Consider the following 18,506-nt stretch of genomic DNA (forward strand, 5'->3'; position numbering starts at 1 on the left):
CACAGACAGTCGCCCGAGGCCGGATTCGAACCCGGGTCCCTGGCGCTGTGAGGCAACAGTGCTAACCACTATGCCACCGTCTGTATCTAATCGAGGCTGGACACACCATTGGTTATTGTTCACAGGCTATTAGCGATGGAAATTGTCCCATTCCCCCAACGATAACAGCCCACACCATAATAAACAAAACACTATCCCTCCCTGAAGAAGGATATAAATCTCAGACTCATACGCCAAGTGGAGGAGCTTGTTAATATCCAGCAATACATTCAAGAGATTACATAGGAACAAATCCACCAATCGCTCGCCAGCAGTGAGCAAAGGGAGATCCCACACTGTGTCGTCAGCTCTCCTCCGAGTGCTCCCGGGAGTGAGGCTGCTCGCTGGGCGAGCCAATTCACCAAATTCACCTCCTTTAAAAAAAAAAGACCCTGGAGTTTTATTTCAGAATTAAACTGTTTTTTATTAAAGATTATACTTCTCAAAAATAACACGGTATCTGCAATTGTTCCTTTCAAACAACTAAGATTTTTTAAAAATACTCTTGATTTTAAAAATTCTCTAATTTTATTATAATAACTTCCGACAAAAAGAAACATTTTTAAAATTGTAGCTAAAATATATCAGTTATTTACAGCACACATTTCAAACATTGTTGAAATAATAACCAAATCCCACCAGGGGAAGCCTTACTAAATACCAAGCTCAGAAAGCACAGTGAAGTATCAGGGCAATAATGTACCAAGGTTTGAGAGTGAAGGAGAGAACAGGAGGTAAATCAAGTGACAGGGTGACCCCATCGATGAGCTTTCAATGCTCATAGATTATCGGAGGAAGGGAAGACTTTGAGGTTATGGCAAAGAATGAGCTGGAGTCGGCGACAGTGTGATGAGTCTGGATTTCAACATAATGAAGACACATGGGGAGCAATAATATGTAGAGCTTAGGGAGAACAACGAGAAAAGTTCAGTGAAGTAATAATCGAAACACTATTGATAAAATCTCGAGAGGAGAAATATCGTGACAAAGAGGTTAGAGTGTGGAGAGAGCTTGTCTGTCAGATTACTGTTTTCCTTATACACCAGCATAGTGCAAGGCAGGTGAATGGTTTTCAGGCATTTATATTTCACAATTAAACAATGAAGTGGTATAGAAGAGTCTGCGTTGTGTTCTACAGGAAATGTGCACCTACTCAACACTAAAACGGCCAAACTCAGTCACAGAGGGAACAGGGGTCATTGGAGTGAGAAAGGTCCAAATGAGGCTCGTCAAGGTGAACATTATAGGCACGTTTTCATGGTGATGTAGTGGAAGCTTCACTCAGCATCTGACCTGTGTTGTAGCTAATCTGGAGTGCTTAGTGCTGACATTAACCCATCATTGAAAAGAAATGGTGCTCACACTTCCCTCTGTCACACCTGGCCTGACTGCCCCTCCCTCTGTCACACCTGGCCTGACTGCGCCTCCCTCTGTCACACCTGGCCTGACTGCCCCTCCCTCTGTCACACCTGGCCTGACTGCCCCTCCCTCTGTCACACCTGGCCTGACTGCCCCTCCCTGTGTCACACCTGGCCTGACTGCCCCTCCCTGTGTCACACCTGGCCTGACTGCCCCTCCCTCTGTCACACCTGGCCTGAGACTGCCCCTCCCTGTGTCACACCTGGCCTGACTGCCCCTCCCTCTGTCACATCTGGCTTTAACCTGCCTAAGGTTTTTTCTGGATATAAAGCAAATGGTCAATACACAAGCAAAGTATTACCTTTTAAAAGAAGGGTCAAGGAAAAAAGTACCACATGCACATTTATCAAAATATGAAATAAGTCTTTACATTTTGGTTTCATTTACTTCGTTGAGTTGGAATACAGGGTTGTCATAAGCTTTTTTCTCCTTGAGCTTGGCCGCCTTCTCGGTCTGCAGGCAGTAGGCACAGTGTGGAGTGTCCATCTGCACAGTCTTACCAAAGTTGGAGAAATCAACTCTGTATTTCCCTTCTTTAGATTTGGAGACAATGGGGGCGAATCTGTAGCCCCAGAATACTTCTTCTGGGATGTAAGAGGTTCTCACCTGGCAAGTGGCACTGGTAGCTTCTATTGTGCCATCCAGGAAGACCACTAACTCAAAGTCTTGTTGGTTGATGGTCTCAGCTGACATCTCATAAAAGGGACTGGTTTTATCAATGATGTGATAGATAGTCAAAGGAGATATGAAGAACAGATTCTCATTCCCAGCATCAACAACAAAATCTATGTTGACTTGGTCCATAATGATGGTCTCACCCTCGAGGGTCACGGTGGTTTTCAACAGTTTTCCATAAATATGGCTGCCAATCAGGAGACTTTTCCTGAGGTTGGCTACTCGGATGAGGAGGCACAGTTTGCCCCCGCGTTTGCTGATGACTGCGCTCTTGCTGAAGGTGATGGTTTTGGCTCGTTTCTTTGGCCTGGAGATCTTGGCCAGGATGGCACCACACATGAAGGAGTTAATGATAACACCGAGGATGGATTGAGTCACCAGCAGGAATATGGCCTCGCCGCACTGCTCAGTCACACATCTGAAGCCATAACCAATAGTGACTTGAGTCTCAAGTGAGAAGAGAAAGGCAGATGTCAGCCCATTGATGTTCTGCACACAAGGCATATGGCTCTCGGTGGGTGCAAATTCAGGAAGGTCCTTGTGCACGTATGCAACAGCGTACCACAACAAACCAAAGAGGAACCAGCTTCCCAGAAAGGCTGAGATAAAGATGATCATCTGGTACCTCCACTTGAGGTCAAGGATGGTTGTCCAAATATCCACAAGGAAGCCAATCCTTGAATGTTCCTTGACATTTCCGAATTCTATGTTACACCTCCCATCTTTGGAAACAAGCCGAGCTCTCCGGCGATGGCGCTCTGTTAGGTTTCTAGTGAATCTCCTGTGGAGGTATTTGAACATTCCGCAGAAAAATACCTGTTAATCTGTGAAGACAATGCCAAAGAATACATTAAATCCCATTATTTACTCTCCAGTGATCTCAGAGTACTCTCCAAACACATTTCAATCACAAAACTGAAGCAGAAACTGGATTTTATCACGTCTCCTGAAATAAAACCTACACCTTAATTTCTTTCAATGTCTTGAATCTAGATATATGGTTAATTGAGGGACCAGTACAAATACCTACACTTGTTTTACACAATAACAGGTTACATATTGTTACAAATCAGACAAATGTCTGTTAATCTTCAACTACTAGTTTACACTAACCTGACAAATAAGGATGATAAGAAAGAGAAATTCCCCCTGGTCATTGGGCATCTTTCAAGTTAAGCGTGAAGGTTAAACAGCAAGGTAAGGAGCTTTACTCCACCGAATAACCGCAGAATTAAATCAGGACCTCGCTATATAACTCTGCTTTTACCATTAAGAGTCTTACTGTTATTTTCTTATCTCAGTAAATAGAGGTTCTTTAACAGGACAAGTGTGGCACAGTAAATTCTGATTTAGAAATAGCCAACAGCGGGAATTGGTACTGACGTTGATACCAATGTTGGTGTTAGCAAAAGGTGATTTGGGATTAGGGAAAATTACAGAAACTCCAGCTTCTGACTTGAGTTAGTTTACTACAACCACAGCTCTCATTTATACAGTGGTCCTCACTCAAACAGATGTCCCAGGGCCCTTTCCAAGAGGACGAGATTGATACCGAGGAGGAAACAACAAATTAGAGCGTCTAAAGGCGCAGTCAAAGAAATAAGTTTTAAAGATGACTACAAAGGAGAGGAGAAAAGTAGGAAGGCAGAGCAGTTTTGGGAGAGAATTGCCGATGGAAGGGTGATTGGCTGAAAGATCAGCCTCTTATTGGTGTAGCAGAGCAAGAGGTGAGGGACAGAGATAGTGGATGCAGTGGTTGCAATCTACCAAAATTCCCTGGATTCTGAAGAAGTCCCAGCGGATTGGAAAACCGCAAATGTAACGCCCCTATTTAAGAAGGGAGGGAGACAGAAAGCAGGAAACTATAGACCAGTTAGCCTAACATCAGCCATTGGGAAAATGCTGGAGTCCATTATTAAGGAAGCAGTAGCAGGACATTTAGAAAATCATAATACAGTCAGGCAGAGTCAGCATGGTTTTATGAAAGGGAAATCATGTTTGACAAATTTGCTGGAGTTCTTTGAGGATGTAACAAGCAGGGTGGATAAAGGGGAACCAGTGGATGTGGTGTATTTGGATTTCCAGAAGGCATTCGATAAGGTGCCACATAATAGGTTACTGCACAAGATAAGAGCTCACGGTGTTGGGGGTAATTTATTAGCATGGATAGAGGATTGGCTAACTAACAGAAAACAGAGAGTCAGGATAAATAGGTCGTTTTCCGGTTGGCAAACGGTAACTAGTGGGGTGCCACAGGGATCAGTGCTGGGGTCTCAGCTATTTACAATCTATATTAATGACTTGGATGAAGGGACTGAGTGTATTGTAGCCAAATTTGCCGATGATACAAAGATAGGTGGGAAAGCAAGTTGTGAAGAGGTCACAAAGATTCGGCAATGGGATATAGACAGGCTAAGTGAGTGGGCAAATATTTGGCAGATGGAGTATAATGTGGGAAAGTGTGAGGTTATCCGTGTATTGATTTCTTTGTGGGTTCAATGACGAGACATTTATGAAAGAGAATAAAGTCTTTTAATCTAAAGTTTGTTCAACTCAGTTAACAGCATTACAGGAGACACCATCTTAGAGATCCCTCTAAAACGAAACTAAAACTAAACTCAACTGCCTCTCTCACATGCCCTCTGCTGGTCAGGCATAAATAATCAAACAGGCAAATATGCTGGTAAGGCATCATAATCAAACAGGCAAATACCATCACTATTTGCTGATATCATTACATCTCCCTTTCTTAAAACAAAAGCATTTTCCTTTTAACTAACATGTTTTCTTTGTATTAATCTGCATTTTAACTGTAACACTTAATGAACTTACATTATCATTATCATTATCAAGGTTTTTTAACCTTGCTTTGTGTGTTCACATGAAATATGTAAATACACTAGAACTTGAAGAAAGAATAAGATAACATTACTTCCTTCTATAACAAGAGTCCTTAAATTTGCTCAATGAGTCTCTCAGGAGGCTTCACGTGTCTTGAGGATTTTCTGATTGATTGTCCTTGAATCTGAGTTGTTGCCTCAGATGGTGATTTCTCAGCTGTGTGATCAGGTTGTTCAACAGTATCAGTCTTTTGACTTGCTGTGGCTGGTCCCATGAGAAGATCTCGACGATTTCTTTGCAGAACAGCACCCTCATCTGTCTGAATGGTGTATGATCTTGGTTGAACTTCACTCAGGACAGTTCCCTTCTGAGTCCATATGTTTGTTTTGTCTTTGAACCTTACTTGGTCACCAGTGTGGAGTTCAGGTAGGTTTTGTGTTCCTCTGTCATAGTAGTACTTTTGCTTTTCTTTCTGTTGTTCTTTGAACTTCCTCACTTTCTCCCCCTCTTTTGTTTTCAGGAGGTTCTCCGGGATGGGTAGGTTTGACCTTAGCAGACGCCCCATAAGGAGTTGGGCTGGTGACATACCACACTCAAGCGGCGTTGTGCGGTATACAAGCATGCTCTGGTAGAAGTCAGTTCCACTGTCTTTTGCCTTGTACATCAGTCTTTTCACTGTCTGGACCGATTTTTCCACTAGTCCATTGGGCTGTGGAAAGTGAGGACTTGACGTTGTGTGGACAAAGTCCCACTCTTTGGCAAAGTGTCGGAAACTTGCATTGTAAAACTGGGGTCCGTTGTCTGTGAAGACCTCGCTTGCCACACCATGTCTGGAGAATATGGCTTTCATACATGTTATCACAGCACCTGCAGTGGTGGTGTACAGTCTATAAACCTCTGGATACAGGGAGTAATAGTCTGTGACTACAAGATAGTCCTTCCCTTGACATACGAATAGGTCAGCGCCTACATTCTGGTAAGGTCTGTCTGGCACTGGGTGTGGCTTTACTGGTTCTACCGGATTGCTTGATCGATATTTCAGGCATATTGTGCAGTTTGACACCTCATTTGTCACATCTTGGTTGATTCGTGGCCAGTACATCACCTCTCGTGCTCTTTTCTTACACTTTTCGATTCCCAGATGTCCTCCATGGATCCTTTTTAGCATCTCTTTTCTCAGACTCTTTGGGATAACTATTTTACTTCCTTTGCAGATGATATCTTCGACCACTGATAGTTCCGCCCTGCAGTTCCAGTACTCTGCCATGTCAGGTGAGCAGTCTTGCTTCATGTTGGGCTATCCATCCAAGATGCTTTTCCTCAGTGTTTCATCTTTGTTTGTCTCAGTTTTTATGAGCTCCATTTTTGCATCTGCTATGGGCAGTGCACTTGTGATCATGTCCACGTAGGCGTTCACTTTTTCATCCATTTTGGTGTTTGTGGGCTCTCTTGGGTCAACAGCTCTGGACAACGTGTCTGCTGTATACATCAGCTTACCCGGTGTGTACGCAACATTCAGTGTATAGCGTTGCAGCCTGATCATCATTCTTTGTATTCTAAGCGGACAGCTATTTAGTGGCTTTTGGAACAATGCAATCAAGGGCTTATGGTCAGTCTCTACACTGATTGCTTGTCCTGACACAAACTGGTGAAATCTTTCACAGGCATATGTGATGCTGAGCAGCTCCTTTTCTATTTGAGCATATCGCGTCTCCACGTCTGTCATTGAGCGCGATGCATATGCAATAGGTTGCCAGTAGTCATATTTTTGCAGAAGAACGGCACCGAGCCCACTCTGTGATGCATCTGATGATATCTTGATGGGTCTCGCTGGGTCATAAAACCTCAGAACTGGTTCCTCTGTGAGCAGTTTCTTTAGGTCGCTCCATGACTTCTCATGCTCATGATTCCATTCCCATACTATGTTCTTTTCAGTTAGTCGTCTCAGTGGCGCCATCTTTTCTGAGAGGTTGGATATGAATTTACCCATGTAGTTGATCATTCCATTAAACCTCTGCACGTCCTTTTTGCATTGTGGCTGTGGCATATTCTCAATGGCGGACACCTTTCTGGGATCTGGTCTGATGCCATCACTGCTAAGGATATCTCCCACGAATGTCAGTTCTGTCACCCCGAGCTGGCATTTCTCTCTATTCAGCTTCAGGTTTGTTTTCCTTGTTGCTTCCAGCACTTTTATCAGTCTCTCGTCATGCTCAGTTCTCGTGGTTCCCCATACTATGATGTCATCCATTGAGGTATCAACTCCCTCCAGGTGCTCATAGATCATATGGATAGTTTTGTGATACACTTCAGGAGCTGAGGCAATGCCAAATGGTAACCTTAGGAATCTGTATCTGCCAAATGGACTGTTGAACGTGCACAGTCTTGAACTTGCCTCATCCAGTTCCATCTGCCAAAATCCTGATGATGCATCTAACTTGCTGAAATACTTTGCATTTGCAAACTGTGACATGATTTCCTCACATGTAGGAATCTTGAAGTGCTCTCTCTTTATTGCTCTGTGTAGATCTCTTGGATCCAGGCAAATTCTGAGCTTTCCATTCTTTTTGTCCACAACGACGAGGGAACTCACCCACTCAGTTGGCTCATCTATCTTCTGAATCACGTTCAGGCTTTCCATCCTGTCCAACTCTGCCTTCAGTTGCTTTTGAAGAGCAAATGGAACTTTTCTATATGGATGTATGACCGTTGGCATACTTTTATCTACTCTGATCGTGTGTTCTCCTGGAAGGCAGCCTGGACCCTGAAATAGGTCATTGTACTCTTTCATGAGTTCATCATATACTGTCTCTCCTTCGCTTTCCACAACGAGGACTCTCTTTACCAGGTTCAGTCTCTCACAGGCTATTAAACCTAGTATGGCCTGCACATCCTTTGGCACCACAATTAATGCTAGCGTGTGCTCTCTGCCCTTGTGTGTTACTTTAACAATGCATTTTCCTTTCACTGGTATATCAGTACCTGAGTATCCTGTCACTCACTTTTATTCCATGTATCTTTGGTCTGGGTCTAATTTTCTTAAAATCAGTCTCTGATATCACATTAACTTGTGCTCCAGTATCCAATTTAAATGGAATGTGTATGTCATTCACTTTTAGTGTCAACATCCAGTCTCTTTTTTCTTTTTTGTTTTCAGACACAACATCCACATAGAACTCCTCTATCCCGCTTTCATCTACTGCATGGACCTTGCTTTGTTGCGCTTGGTTCTTACAGCAATGGGCATAATGGTTGTTTTTGTTGCAACTATTGCATGTTTTACCATATGCTGGACACTTTTTTGGTGGATGCTGTGTACCGCATCGACCACATGACTTTCGATTGCCCCTTTCATTTTTGTTCGCTGGCCACGCCTCTATTTTCACATTGGCGCTCTTTTTTTTAAACGGCTTGTGTTTGTTCTTTCTCACTGCATCCACGTTGCAGCTACTGTCACTGAACAGCTCCTTTGCCTGCAACTTCACAGTCTCTGTAGCCCTACACAGTGCTATGGCTTTTCCCAGGCCTAGATTTTGCTCTCTTAGCAGTCTTTCCCTTAGACCATTATCTGGAATACCTCACACCAGTCTGTCTTTTATCAGCGAGTCTGTCAGTCCCCCAAATTCACACGTTTTGCTTCGGCTTCTCAGTTCAGTCACATACTGATCAATAGTCTCACCCGTTTTCTGTACACATGTGCAAAATCTGTGCCTCTCAAACGTCACGTTACGTTTAGGTATGCAGTAGGCCTCAAACTGTTCCATTATTTTATCCAGCTTCATTTTGTCTCCATCAGCAGCGAATGTGAAGTTATTATACACCTCCAGTGCTTCATCACCCACGACATGTAAGAACACTGACGCTTTCATCTTATCACTTTTCTCGTCAGCTCCGATTGCCGCTAAATACAACTCCAAACGTTGTTTGAACCTCCTCCAATTTTCAGCCACATTACCTGTCAACTGAAGCTTCGCGGGTGGGTGTAAACCTTCCATTTTTCACTTTGTTAGCTATTCTCCAATGGTAAGTAACGATGTTCACTTTTGGCTTGCTAATATGTGGAGAGCTGATTTAACTTCAGATTTTTCCTCTTCATCTCTTTCAATCACTTCTGACACCATGTATCGATTTCTTTGTGGGTTCAATGACGAGACATTTATGAAAGAGAATGTCTTTTAATCTAAAGTTTGTTCAACTCAGTTAACAGCATTACAGGAGACACCATCTTAGAGATCCCTCTAAAACGAAACTAAAACTAAACTCAACTGCCTCTCTCACATGCCCTCTGCTGGTCAGGCATAAATAATCAAACAGGCAAATATGCTGGCAAGGCATCATAATCAAACAGGCAAATACCATCACTATTTGCTGATATCATTACAATCCGCTTTGGTAAGAAAATTAAAAAAGCAAATTATTATTTAAATGGAGAGAGATTACAAAATGATGCAGTACAGACGGATTGGGGGTCCTTGTGTATGAAACACATTGGCCCAGTAATTCCGTTCCAAACGCGTGAGTACGGTCGGGGTACTCACGTGCCTGGCCGGAGGAAATGCCGGTTTTCAGCATGCACAGCGCATGCGGAGAAAACCGGCATTTCCTGTCCTCTGAACGAAGGGGTTCAGAGGCACAGCGCGTGCGACTGCACAGGCAGCGCGTGCGCAGTGAACTTCGTCGATTTCATTCATGGATTCAGTGAGGTTAAGTCCTTACAACTTACACATGAAAAAAGCATGTGTAAAGTTGCTCCAGAGGCTGCGGAGGAAGATATATTTTATCGTGGAGCTTCTGAAAGGCAATATTTTTGTTTGGGAAAGGGAGGAAAGTTATTTTAAGAAATGATGAGGTAAGTTTTAAAGTTTAATTTTTTTTTTTTTAAACGGGTTTTCAGTACTGTAGGTAGAAGGAGCAATTGTGGCTGTGTGAATTGAATCAGGGCTTTTAAAAGTCTTTAAATTGCTTTAATTCTGTTTAAAACTACTTCAGATTCTTCAAAATAATGTAAACATTTTTAAAAGTTTATAAAAGTTACCAAAAGCTTCATAAAAATACCAAAAACCTATTTGAAATGCTGCTCTGCATGTAAAAATGCTTTTCAGCTTGTGAGAAACATTGGGGGCGTGTCCTATTAAACTGAGACCTCAAGGGGCGTGTCTCAGTTGCACAGCGCGCTGCAGGCTTCGCGCTGGCTGCACTTCTGGGCGGCGTGACGTCAGACGCTGCCCGGGATTCTTCTGTTTCAAAAAGGAATTCCAGGCGTCCCTGGAGGTGAACGGCAGGCGCGTCGGGTAAGTGCAGATCGGGGGCTTGCATGCGCGGCAAGCCCCCGACCCGAATTTCTGCCCCAATAAGTTAGCATGCTGGTACAGCAAGCAATTAGGAAGGCAAATGGAATGTTGGCATTTATTGCAAGGGGGCTGGAGTATAAAAGCAAGGAAGTCCTGCTGCAACTGTACAGGGTATTGGTGAGACCACACCTGGAGTACTGCGTACAGTTTTGGTCTCCTTATTTAAGGAAGGATATACTTGCATTGGAAGCAGCTCAGAGAAGGTTCACGAGGTTGATTCCTGAGATGAAGGGGTTGACTTATGAAGAAAGGTTAAGCAGGTTGGGCCTATACTCATTGGAGTTTAGAAGAATGAGAGGTGATCTTATTGAAATATATAAGATAATGAGGGGGCTCGACAAGGTAGATGCAGAGAAGATGGTTCGCCTCATGGGGGAATCTAGAACTCGGGGGCATAGTTTCAGAATAAGGGGTCGCATATTTAAAACTGAGATGAGGAGGAATTTCTTCTCTCAGAGGGTCGTAAATCTGTGGAATTCTTTACCTCAGAGAGCTGTGGAGGCTGGGTCATTAAATACATTTAAGGTGGAGATAGACAGATTTTTGAACAATAAGGGAGTGAAGGGTTATGGGGAGCGGGCAGGGAAATGGAGCTGAGCCCAAGATCAGATCAGCCATGATCTCATTAAATGGTGGAGCAGGCTCGAGGGGCCAAATGGCCGACTCCTGCTCCTATTTCTTATGTAATCCAGAGGGGTCTAGGCTGCAGATTGGAAGATCATTCATATAGGGTGGTGCGAGGTCGTGGAAGGATTTAAAGATGAGGACAAGGACCTTGAAATTGGTTTGGTGGGTACAGGAAGCTCGTGAACCGAGGTAAGGTGGGGAGTGAGGGATGTGTGGGAAAGGATTCAGGCTGGAGTTATGGATTAGCTCGTGTTTTTGAAGTGTTTACATGAGACGGCCAGTGAAAAGACCGTTCAACCATTGATGAAAGTATGGATAAGGCAGCATAGGGTGTAAGGTAGGCTGTAAGAGGGCAATGTTCAAGAGGTGGAAAGGATGGCCTTGGAACAGATGTGGGGTAAAAATTCAACTCAGGGATTCAGTCTGAGGAGACAGCCTGGGTGGTTGATGGAATTAGATCCAGAGACACCTGGGCACTTTCTGAAGCTGAAAAAGATGCCTTCAGTTTTGTTGATGCTGAGCTGTAAGAATATTGACTCTTGGGCCTGACTTTGGGGAGGGTAGATTGGTGTCAGTGGCCCACATGTTGACATCTAAATGATGAATAGGAGGGAACCAAATGAAGGCCAATGGCTACACCAGATATGAATGTGCAGACTCAGGAGCAGAAACCATTTGAGCCAATGTAAGGGTCGAACTTATAATCAGCGCTGTTCTCACATGGCACTTAATGTACTTGTACCAAATCCCTCTCTGGGATATTTTTAAATAAAGTTTAAAATAAATTGATTGTAATTCTTCCCATAGTTTCTATGGGTGTCAACTTGGCTCAGTGACAAGCACCTTTTCCTCTGAGTCAGAGGGTCATGGGTTCAAGCACCACTCAAGATTTTGTATGGAAGTGCAGTACTGCAGGAGTGCTGCATTGTCAGAGGCGCAGTATTGCGGGAGTGCTGCATTGTCAGAGGCGCAGTACTGCGGGATCGCCGCACTGTCAGAGGTGCAGTACTGCGGGAGTGCCGCACTGTCGGAGGCGCAGTACTACGGGAGTGCCGCACTGTCAGAGGCGCAGTACTACAGGAGTGCCACGCTGTCAGAGGCGCAGTACTATGGGAGTGCCGCACTGTCGGAGGCACAGTACTGCAGGAGCACCGCACTGTCAGAGATGCCGGGGTTATTTTGGCCAAGAGTGAAAACAGATATTAAATGAGTGCTGCTTTAATAAGCCACTGTTTGAAAGTCCGGATTTAGCACACAGTGTTCGGGCTAATTGATGATTTGAACATGCCTGCGGACGCTGAAACCGACAAGTGCAGGTTGAGCACTCAAGCGCTGATTAGAAGCAATTTTCCTGGTGCTGTATGTGTAGCCGGCACTCACCTACTTCACTGAAGGTGTGGAATGCGCTGGCTGGGAGTGGATGGATGTCGCAAGGAGCAAGAAAGAGGACGCACAGGTTCTCGGACGCAGCACTGGAGGTCCTGGTGGAGGAGGTAGAAAGGAGGGATGTCTTCTACCCAGGAGGTCACAACCAGGAGCCCTGGCCCCAAGAAATGGCTCCAGTGTCGCAATAAATTTAACGACTTGACACAAGTGGTCAGGGTAAGATCCCATCGCACAAACACACTTCTCAATAAGTGCCCCATCACCAGCAACACAACCTCAACACACTCCATCCACCATCTAACTCTACACTGACAGTCACACAACCCACACTACTTCATCCTTCACAGGCATTACTCACAGCTCTTCCACCGTGTGAGACATCACACATAAAAATCTAGGCTGATACACTCATTCACAATCACCATTCTTTCCCTTCCACAACAAGATAGCACATAACAGGCAGCAGCAGGACCTGACCAGGGGAGGGGAAGCACCACTTCATACTATCACTCTCCTTGAGGAGGCAGTGCTGGCTGTGATCAGGAGGGGTGTGGGAGACGCCGTGAGCAGGGGGCATCTCGTCTAGTATATGGCCACTGCAGCTTCCTTACAGATGAAAAGAAATAAAAAAGGACTTGGATTTATATAGCGCCCTTCACAACCACCAGACATCCCAAAGCACTTTAGAGCCAATGAAGTATGATTTTGAAGTGTGGTCGTTGTTGTAATGTAGGAAACACAGACAGCCAATTTGCACAAAGCAAGATCCCACAAACAGCAATGTGACAGTGACCAGATAATTTGTAACATTGATTGAGGGATAAATAGTGCCGCAGGGTCTTTTACAATCACCTGAGAGGGCAGACAGGGCCTCGGTTTAACATCTCATCCAAAAGACGGTACTTCCAACACTGCAGCACTCCCTCAGTACTGCCCCTCCAACACTGCAGCACTCCCTCAGTACTGCCCCTCCAACACTGCAGCACTCCCTCAGTACTGCCCCTCCGACAGTGCAGCACTCCCTCAGTACTGCCCCTCCAACACTGCAGCACTCCCTCAGTACGTCCCCTCCGACAGTGCAGCACTCCCTCAGTACTGTCCCTCCGACAGTGCAGCACTCCCTCAGTACTGCCCCTCCGACAGTGCAACACTCCCTCAGTACTGCCCCTCTGACACTGCAGCACTCCCTCAGTACTGCCCCTCCGACAGTGCGGCACTCCCTCAGTACTGCCCCTCTGACAGTGTGGTGCTCCCTTAGTACTGCACTGAAGTATCAGCCTAGATTTTTGTGCTCAAGACTCTGGAGTGGGACCTGAACCCACAAACGTATCACTCAGAGGTGAGAGTGCTACACAACTGTTCCAGATCCCTAATCACCCAAACTCCCAAGCTCCATATAGTCTCATCACACACATCCTCCTATAGTAGCCACATGCACTGCACCCTAACCCTTCCAGCTTTATCATTGCTGGCTCCCAGAAGCAAGATCCACCTTGGCCCGTGGAGCAGGTTGAGGAAGAGCAACAGCCAGGGACATTGACGGAGGACATTTAACTGATATTGGTTCTGTCATGTTTACATATTTCATTTCTGATGTATATAAACAGAAAATGCTGGAAACACTCAGCAGGTCAGGCAGCATCTATGGAGAGTGAAACAGAGTTAACGTTTCAGGTCGATGACCTATCGTCAGGACTGGAGTGATTATGGTAATTGGATAGTGGTGGAATCAGTGGCCTTTTTTATTGTGATCTTCATGGGGAAGGGGTTAAATAGATTGAGTGCAGATGATGGACTGCCTGATGGATCCTCAGTCCTGGAAGGTCCATCATGTGGCAACAGTGCTCCAGAGTCTGACGGTGGAGCATGTCTCTCAAAAGCACTCTTCAATTACATGGCGGCAAGCGTCCCTCCCAGGTGTGGCCCATCTACCTGGAAACCTCTGGTGCTCCCCCTGGTCCTCCTCCTCCTCTTCCTCCTCCTCTTTCTCCTCCTCCTTCTCCTCCTCCTCTTCTTCCTCCTCTTCTTCTTCCTACTTGTGGCTCCTGAGCTTGACCCTCTGGCACAATTGCTGGTGGTAATGGCTGATTTCTCATGCTGGCCAGATTGTGGAGCATGCAGCAAATTATCACGAATGTGGACACCTTCACGGCCGATAACTGCAGGTCACCTCTATTATGTCCGTGTATAATTGAGACACGGACAGCAGGAGTTGATTATAACAAGTCTTTACTGAATGGAGACAATCGGGGAACTGAAACTACAGAAGGCTGCTAGCGCCTTTTATACAGGGGTGGTCACTGCCGGTACGGCAGTCTGAGACCAGTTATTCCCTTAAAGGTACATACACAACAATTCCTCCCCTTTTAGATAAACAGTACATAACATTCATTTAACAACTAAATGATAACTAATTACAATCACAATTACGGTTGCTAGATACATTGGTTGAGGTTAAGCAATTATAAGTTCAGTCTTTGAGGAGGCTTCCTGATTCTGTCTGGATAACGCCTCTTTGGGGTATCAGGTTCTTCTGGCAAGGTTGAGTCGGGATCAATGTCGTTGTTTGGTTCATCTGCTTCCAATATCACCGATTCTGCGGTAGATGCAATTGGTACGTCGGTTTCATCGCCAGGTGTATCAGATCGTGGTGTGGAGTTGACGTTTTCCAGTGACTCTAGAATCTGGTCAGCATGGCGTCTTACAATGTTCTCTCCAATGTCCACGGTATACATAAGAGGTCCTTGCCGTGTACAAATCGTTCCTGGCTGCCATTTCTCTGTGCGGTAGTCCCGGGCCAAGACTGGTTGACCTATCTTAAAAATCCTGGTCGGTCTTTCATTCATATTCTGAAACTGCCTGTTTTCCACATCTCTTCTGATGTTCAGCTTAACCAAATCCAAGCGGCATCGTAATCTTCGATTGAAGAACATCATGGCTGGAGTTTGGTTGGTAACCGCATGTGTCGCATTCCGGTAGGCAAACAAGAAGTTGTCCACCTTGTGTTGTAGGGGTATATCTTCATAACACATTGCCTTGATAGCCTTCTTGAATGTATGAACAAACCTCTCGGCCAGTCCATTAGTGGCTGGATGATATGGGGCAGATGTGTAATGCTTAACACCATTGTTCTTTAAGAACCTCCGGAACTCTTCAGACACAAACTGTGGTCCATTGTCAGAGCAAATCTGTTCAGGCAGCCCATTCCTGGTGAATATAGTTCGTAAGACTGTGATAGTTTTTTCTGTGGTGGTTGAGGACATTTTTATTACCTCTGGCCACTTTGAATGTGCATCCACCACAATTAAAAACATCGAGTCCATGAAGGGACCAGCAAAATCAATGTGCACCCTTTGCCATGGAGATGAGGGCCACTCCCATGGATGTAGAGGGGCTTGTGGTGGGGCGTTTTGGAACTTCTGGCATCCTGTACAGCTCTTGGTCATCGCTCCGATTTCTCTATTGATTCCCAGCCACCACACAAATGCTCTGGCTAAGTTCTTCATTTTTACCCCTCCCAGATGACCCTCATGAAGCTCATTGAGCATTCTATCCTTCAATTTGGGTGGAATTACTACTCTGGATCCACACATCAAGGTTCCTCAGCACACTGACAGCTGTTCTCTTCTCGGCGAGAATGCTGGCAGCAGTGGTTTGCCATGTGCTGGCCATCCCTTCACCGTTAAATCATAGACCCGGGATAGTGTCGGGTCATTTCGTGTTTCCTTTTCTATGTTTGCATTCGTCACAGGGAGATATTCGACTATGGTCGAGTGGAATATCTCCATTGGATCCACTGCAAGTTCTTCTTCCACCGTCGGCAATGGTAGGCGCGACAATCCATCAGCATTCCCATGCTGTTTAGTTCCTTTGTACTCGATGTCATATTGGTGTGCCCCTAGGAAAAGGGACCACCTCTGTAGCCGTTGTGCTGTCATTATCGGTACGCCCTTCTGAGGGTTGAAAATGGAGACAAGAGGTTGATGATCAGTTAGTAGAGTAAATTTTTGACCATGCAGGTAGTGATTGAACTTCTTCACCCCCCACACTAGGCTGAGGGCCTCTCTGTCAATCTGGGCATAGTTACGCTCGGCAGAAGTTAACGAGCGTGACGCAAAAGCTATCGGCCTCTCTAAACCATCAAGGAATTTATGTGACAGTACCGCCCCAATGCCGTAGGGAGACGCATCACACGCCAGTCTTATCGGTAGTGATGGGTTGTAGTGAGCCAATACTTCTCTTGAAGTGATTAAGTCCTTACTCTTCTGAAAGGCCTGCTTACAGTCATTGCTCCATTTCCATGCTACTCCCGTTCGTAGTAGGGTGTTCAGTGGGTGCAGAATTGTGGACAAATTCGGTAAAAACTTATGGTAGTAATTCACCAATCCGAGGAATGACCTCAGTTGCAACACATTTCAGGCGCTGGGGCCTTAACAACCGCTTCAATTTTGTCAGGGGACTTATGTAACCCCTCTTCATCAATCACGTGGCCACAATACGATATCTGTTTCTTAAAAAACTCGCACTTGGGGCGGTTGGCTCGTAGCCCATGTTCACGTAGTCTAGTGAGCACCTGTTCTAGGTTGTTAAGGTGTTCACTGTCATCTTCACCTGTTACAAGGATGTCGTCCAAGTAACACTGAGTCCCCGGAATCCCTTGCAGGACTTGTTCCATCGCTCTTTGCCATATCGCCAGAGCTGATGCTACTCCGAATACCAATTGATGATACTGGTAAAGACCTTTGTGAGTGTTTATCGTGAGATACTTCCTAGAGGATTCTTCAACCTCCATCTGCAAATACGCTTGTGCTAGGTTAATTTTTGTAAAACGCTTCCCTCCAGATAGTGAGGCGAAGATGTCTTCTATCCTTGGAAGAGGATATTGTACTGCGTGAAGGACTGGGTTCACCGTCACCTTGAAGTCCCCACAGATGCGAACCTTCCTTGGCTCCTCAGACTTATTGTTTAACGTTTTCTTCATGACAGGAACGATGGGTGTTGCCCACTCGCTCCAGTCTACCTTAGACAACACGCCTGCATTCTCCAGATTCTCCAGCTCTGCCTCGACGGCTGGGCGAATTGCATATGGTACCGGTCTTGCTTTGAAAAACTTGGGAATTGCATTCTCTTCTATTTTTATCGAGGCGGTTACGCCTTTAAGAGTGCCCAGTTCTTGTTGAAATACCTCTTTGGCGTTAGCTAAGATTGTTGACAATCGTCCAGGAGTGACGTCGTCATCTTTTTTACCAGCCACCGTCAGTGCCTGAATGGAGTGCCAGTCTAAGCTTAACTTTCTGACCCATTCACGTCCCAATAACGGTGGTCCACCATCTTGCAGTATGTAGAGATACAATTTCCGTATTTTCTTGCCGTTGCATTCGACAGGCACCCTTATTTTTCCTCTGGGGTATACTTTTTGCCCCGTATACGTCGTCAAGATGATGGATGTCTCTCTCAAGGGTATGTGTGAGAATAGCCGCTCGTAGTCTCGTCGATGACGGTTAGCGCTGATCCTGTATCCAATTCCATTTTAACTTGGGACCCTGCTATCGTGAGGGTGACCCAAATGGTTCGGTGATCCTCTTTTGTGATTACATTGTGAAGTTTGAGACAGCTTAGTCTCTTGTTCCCGGATTCACTATCGCTCATCTGGTCTTCGGAACTACTGTCCGTCATCTTTTGCACTTTCTTGTACGGTTCCTTAGTAGTCTTTTTGTTGTCGTTGGTCTTCTTCCCAGACCTGCAAACTCGTGCAATGTGTCCCATCTTTCCGCATTGCCTGCATATTTTGTATTTGGACCAGCAGTCCTTCTGGTCATGGGTTGTTCTGCCGCAGCGATAACATTTTGCAAATCCCCGTGTCATTTCGTGGGTGCCGTATTCCTGTGGCTTTTGTTGTATTCCCACAGCTCCCCTTGCTGCTGCTTCGTACGATACTGCCACGCTGAAAGCCTTATCTAGCGTCAGCTCTTTCTCTGAGAGTAACTTCTTCAGGGTTCCTTCACTCAGGAGTCCACAGACAAATTTGTCCCGTAGGGTATCTGCCAGTCCTGCTCCAAACTGGCAGTGCTTTGATAGCTTGCGTAGTTCCGTAAGGTAATCAGCATTGCTCTCATCTTTATGCTGAGTTCTCCTGTGGAATTTAAATCTTTCTGCTATCAGCAGCGG

At 45.3% G+C, this 18,506-nt stretch overlaps 1 protein-coding gene across 1 annotated transcript in view; it reads right to left on the minus strand.

The window, feature by feature from the left end:
• Positions 1–449: 449 nt before the first annotated feature.
• Positions 450–18,506, minus strand: part of kcnj1b (potassium inwardly rectifying channel subfamily J member 1b) — a 130,957-nt gene continuing 112,900 nt past the window's right edge. The window contains exon 2 of the mRNA XM_085968176.1: positions 450–2,957. Within this exon, the coding sequence (XP_085824302.1) occupies positions 1,825–2,934 (1,110 nt within the window). The 5' untranslated portion in view covers positions 2,935–2,957 and the 3' untranslated portion in view covers positions 450–1,824. The remainder of the gene's footprint in view (positions 2,958–18,506) is intronic.

The sequence above is a fragment of the Somniosus microcephalus genome, chromosome 26, assembly GCF_052327205.1.
Source record: "Somniosus microcephalus isolate GS21.2 chromosome 26, FLI_Smic_1.0, whole genome shotgun sequence".
Classification (NCBI taxonomy): Eukaryota; Metazoa; Chordata; class Chondrichthyes; order Squaliformes; family Somniosidae; genus Somniosus; species Somniosus microcephalus.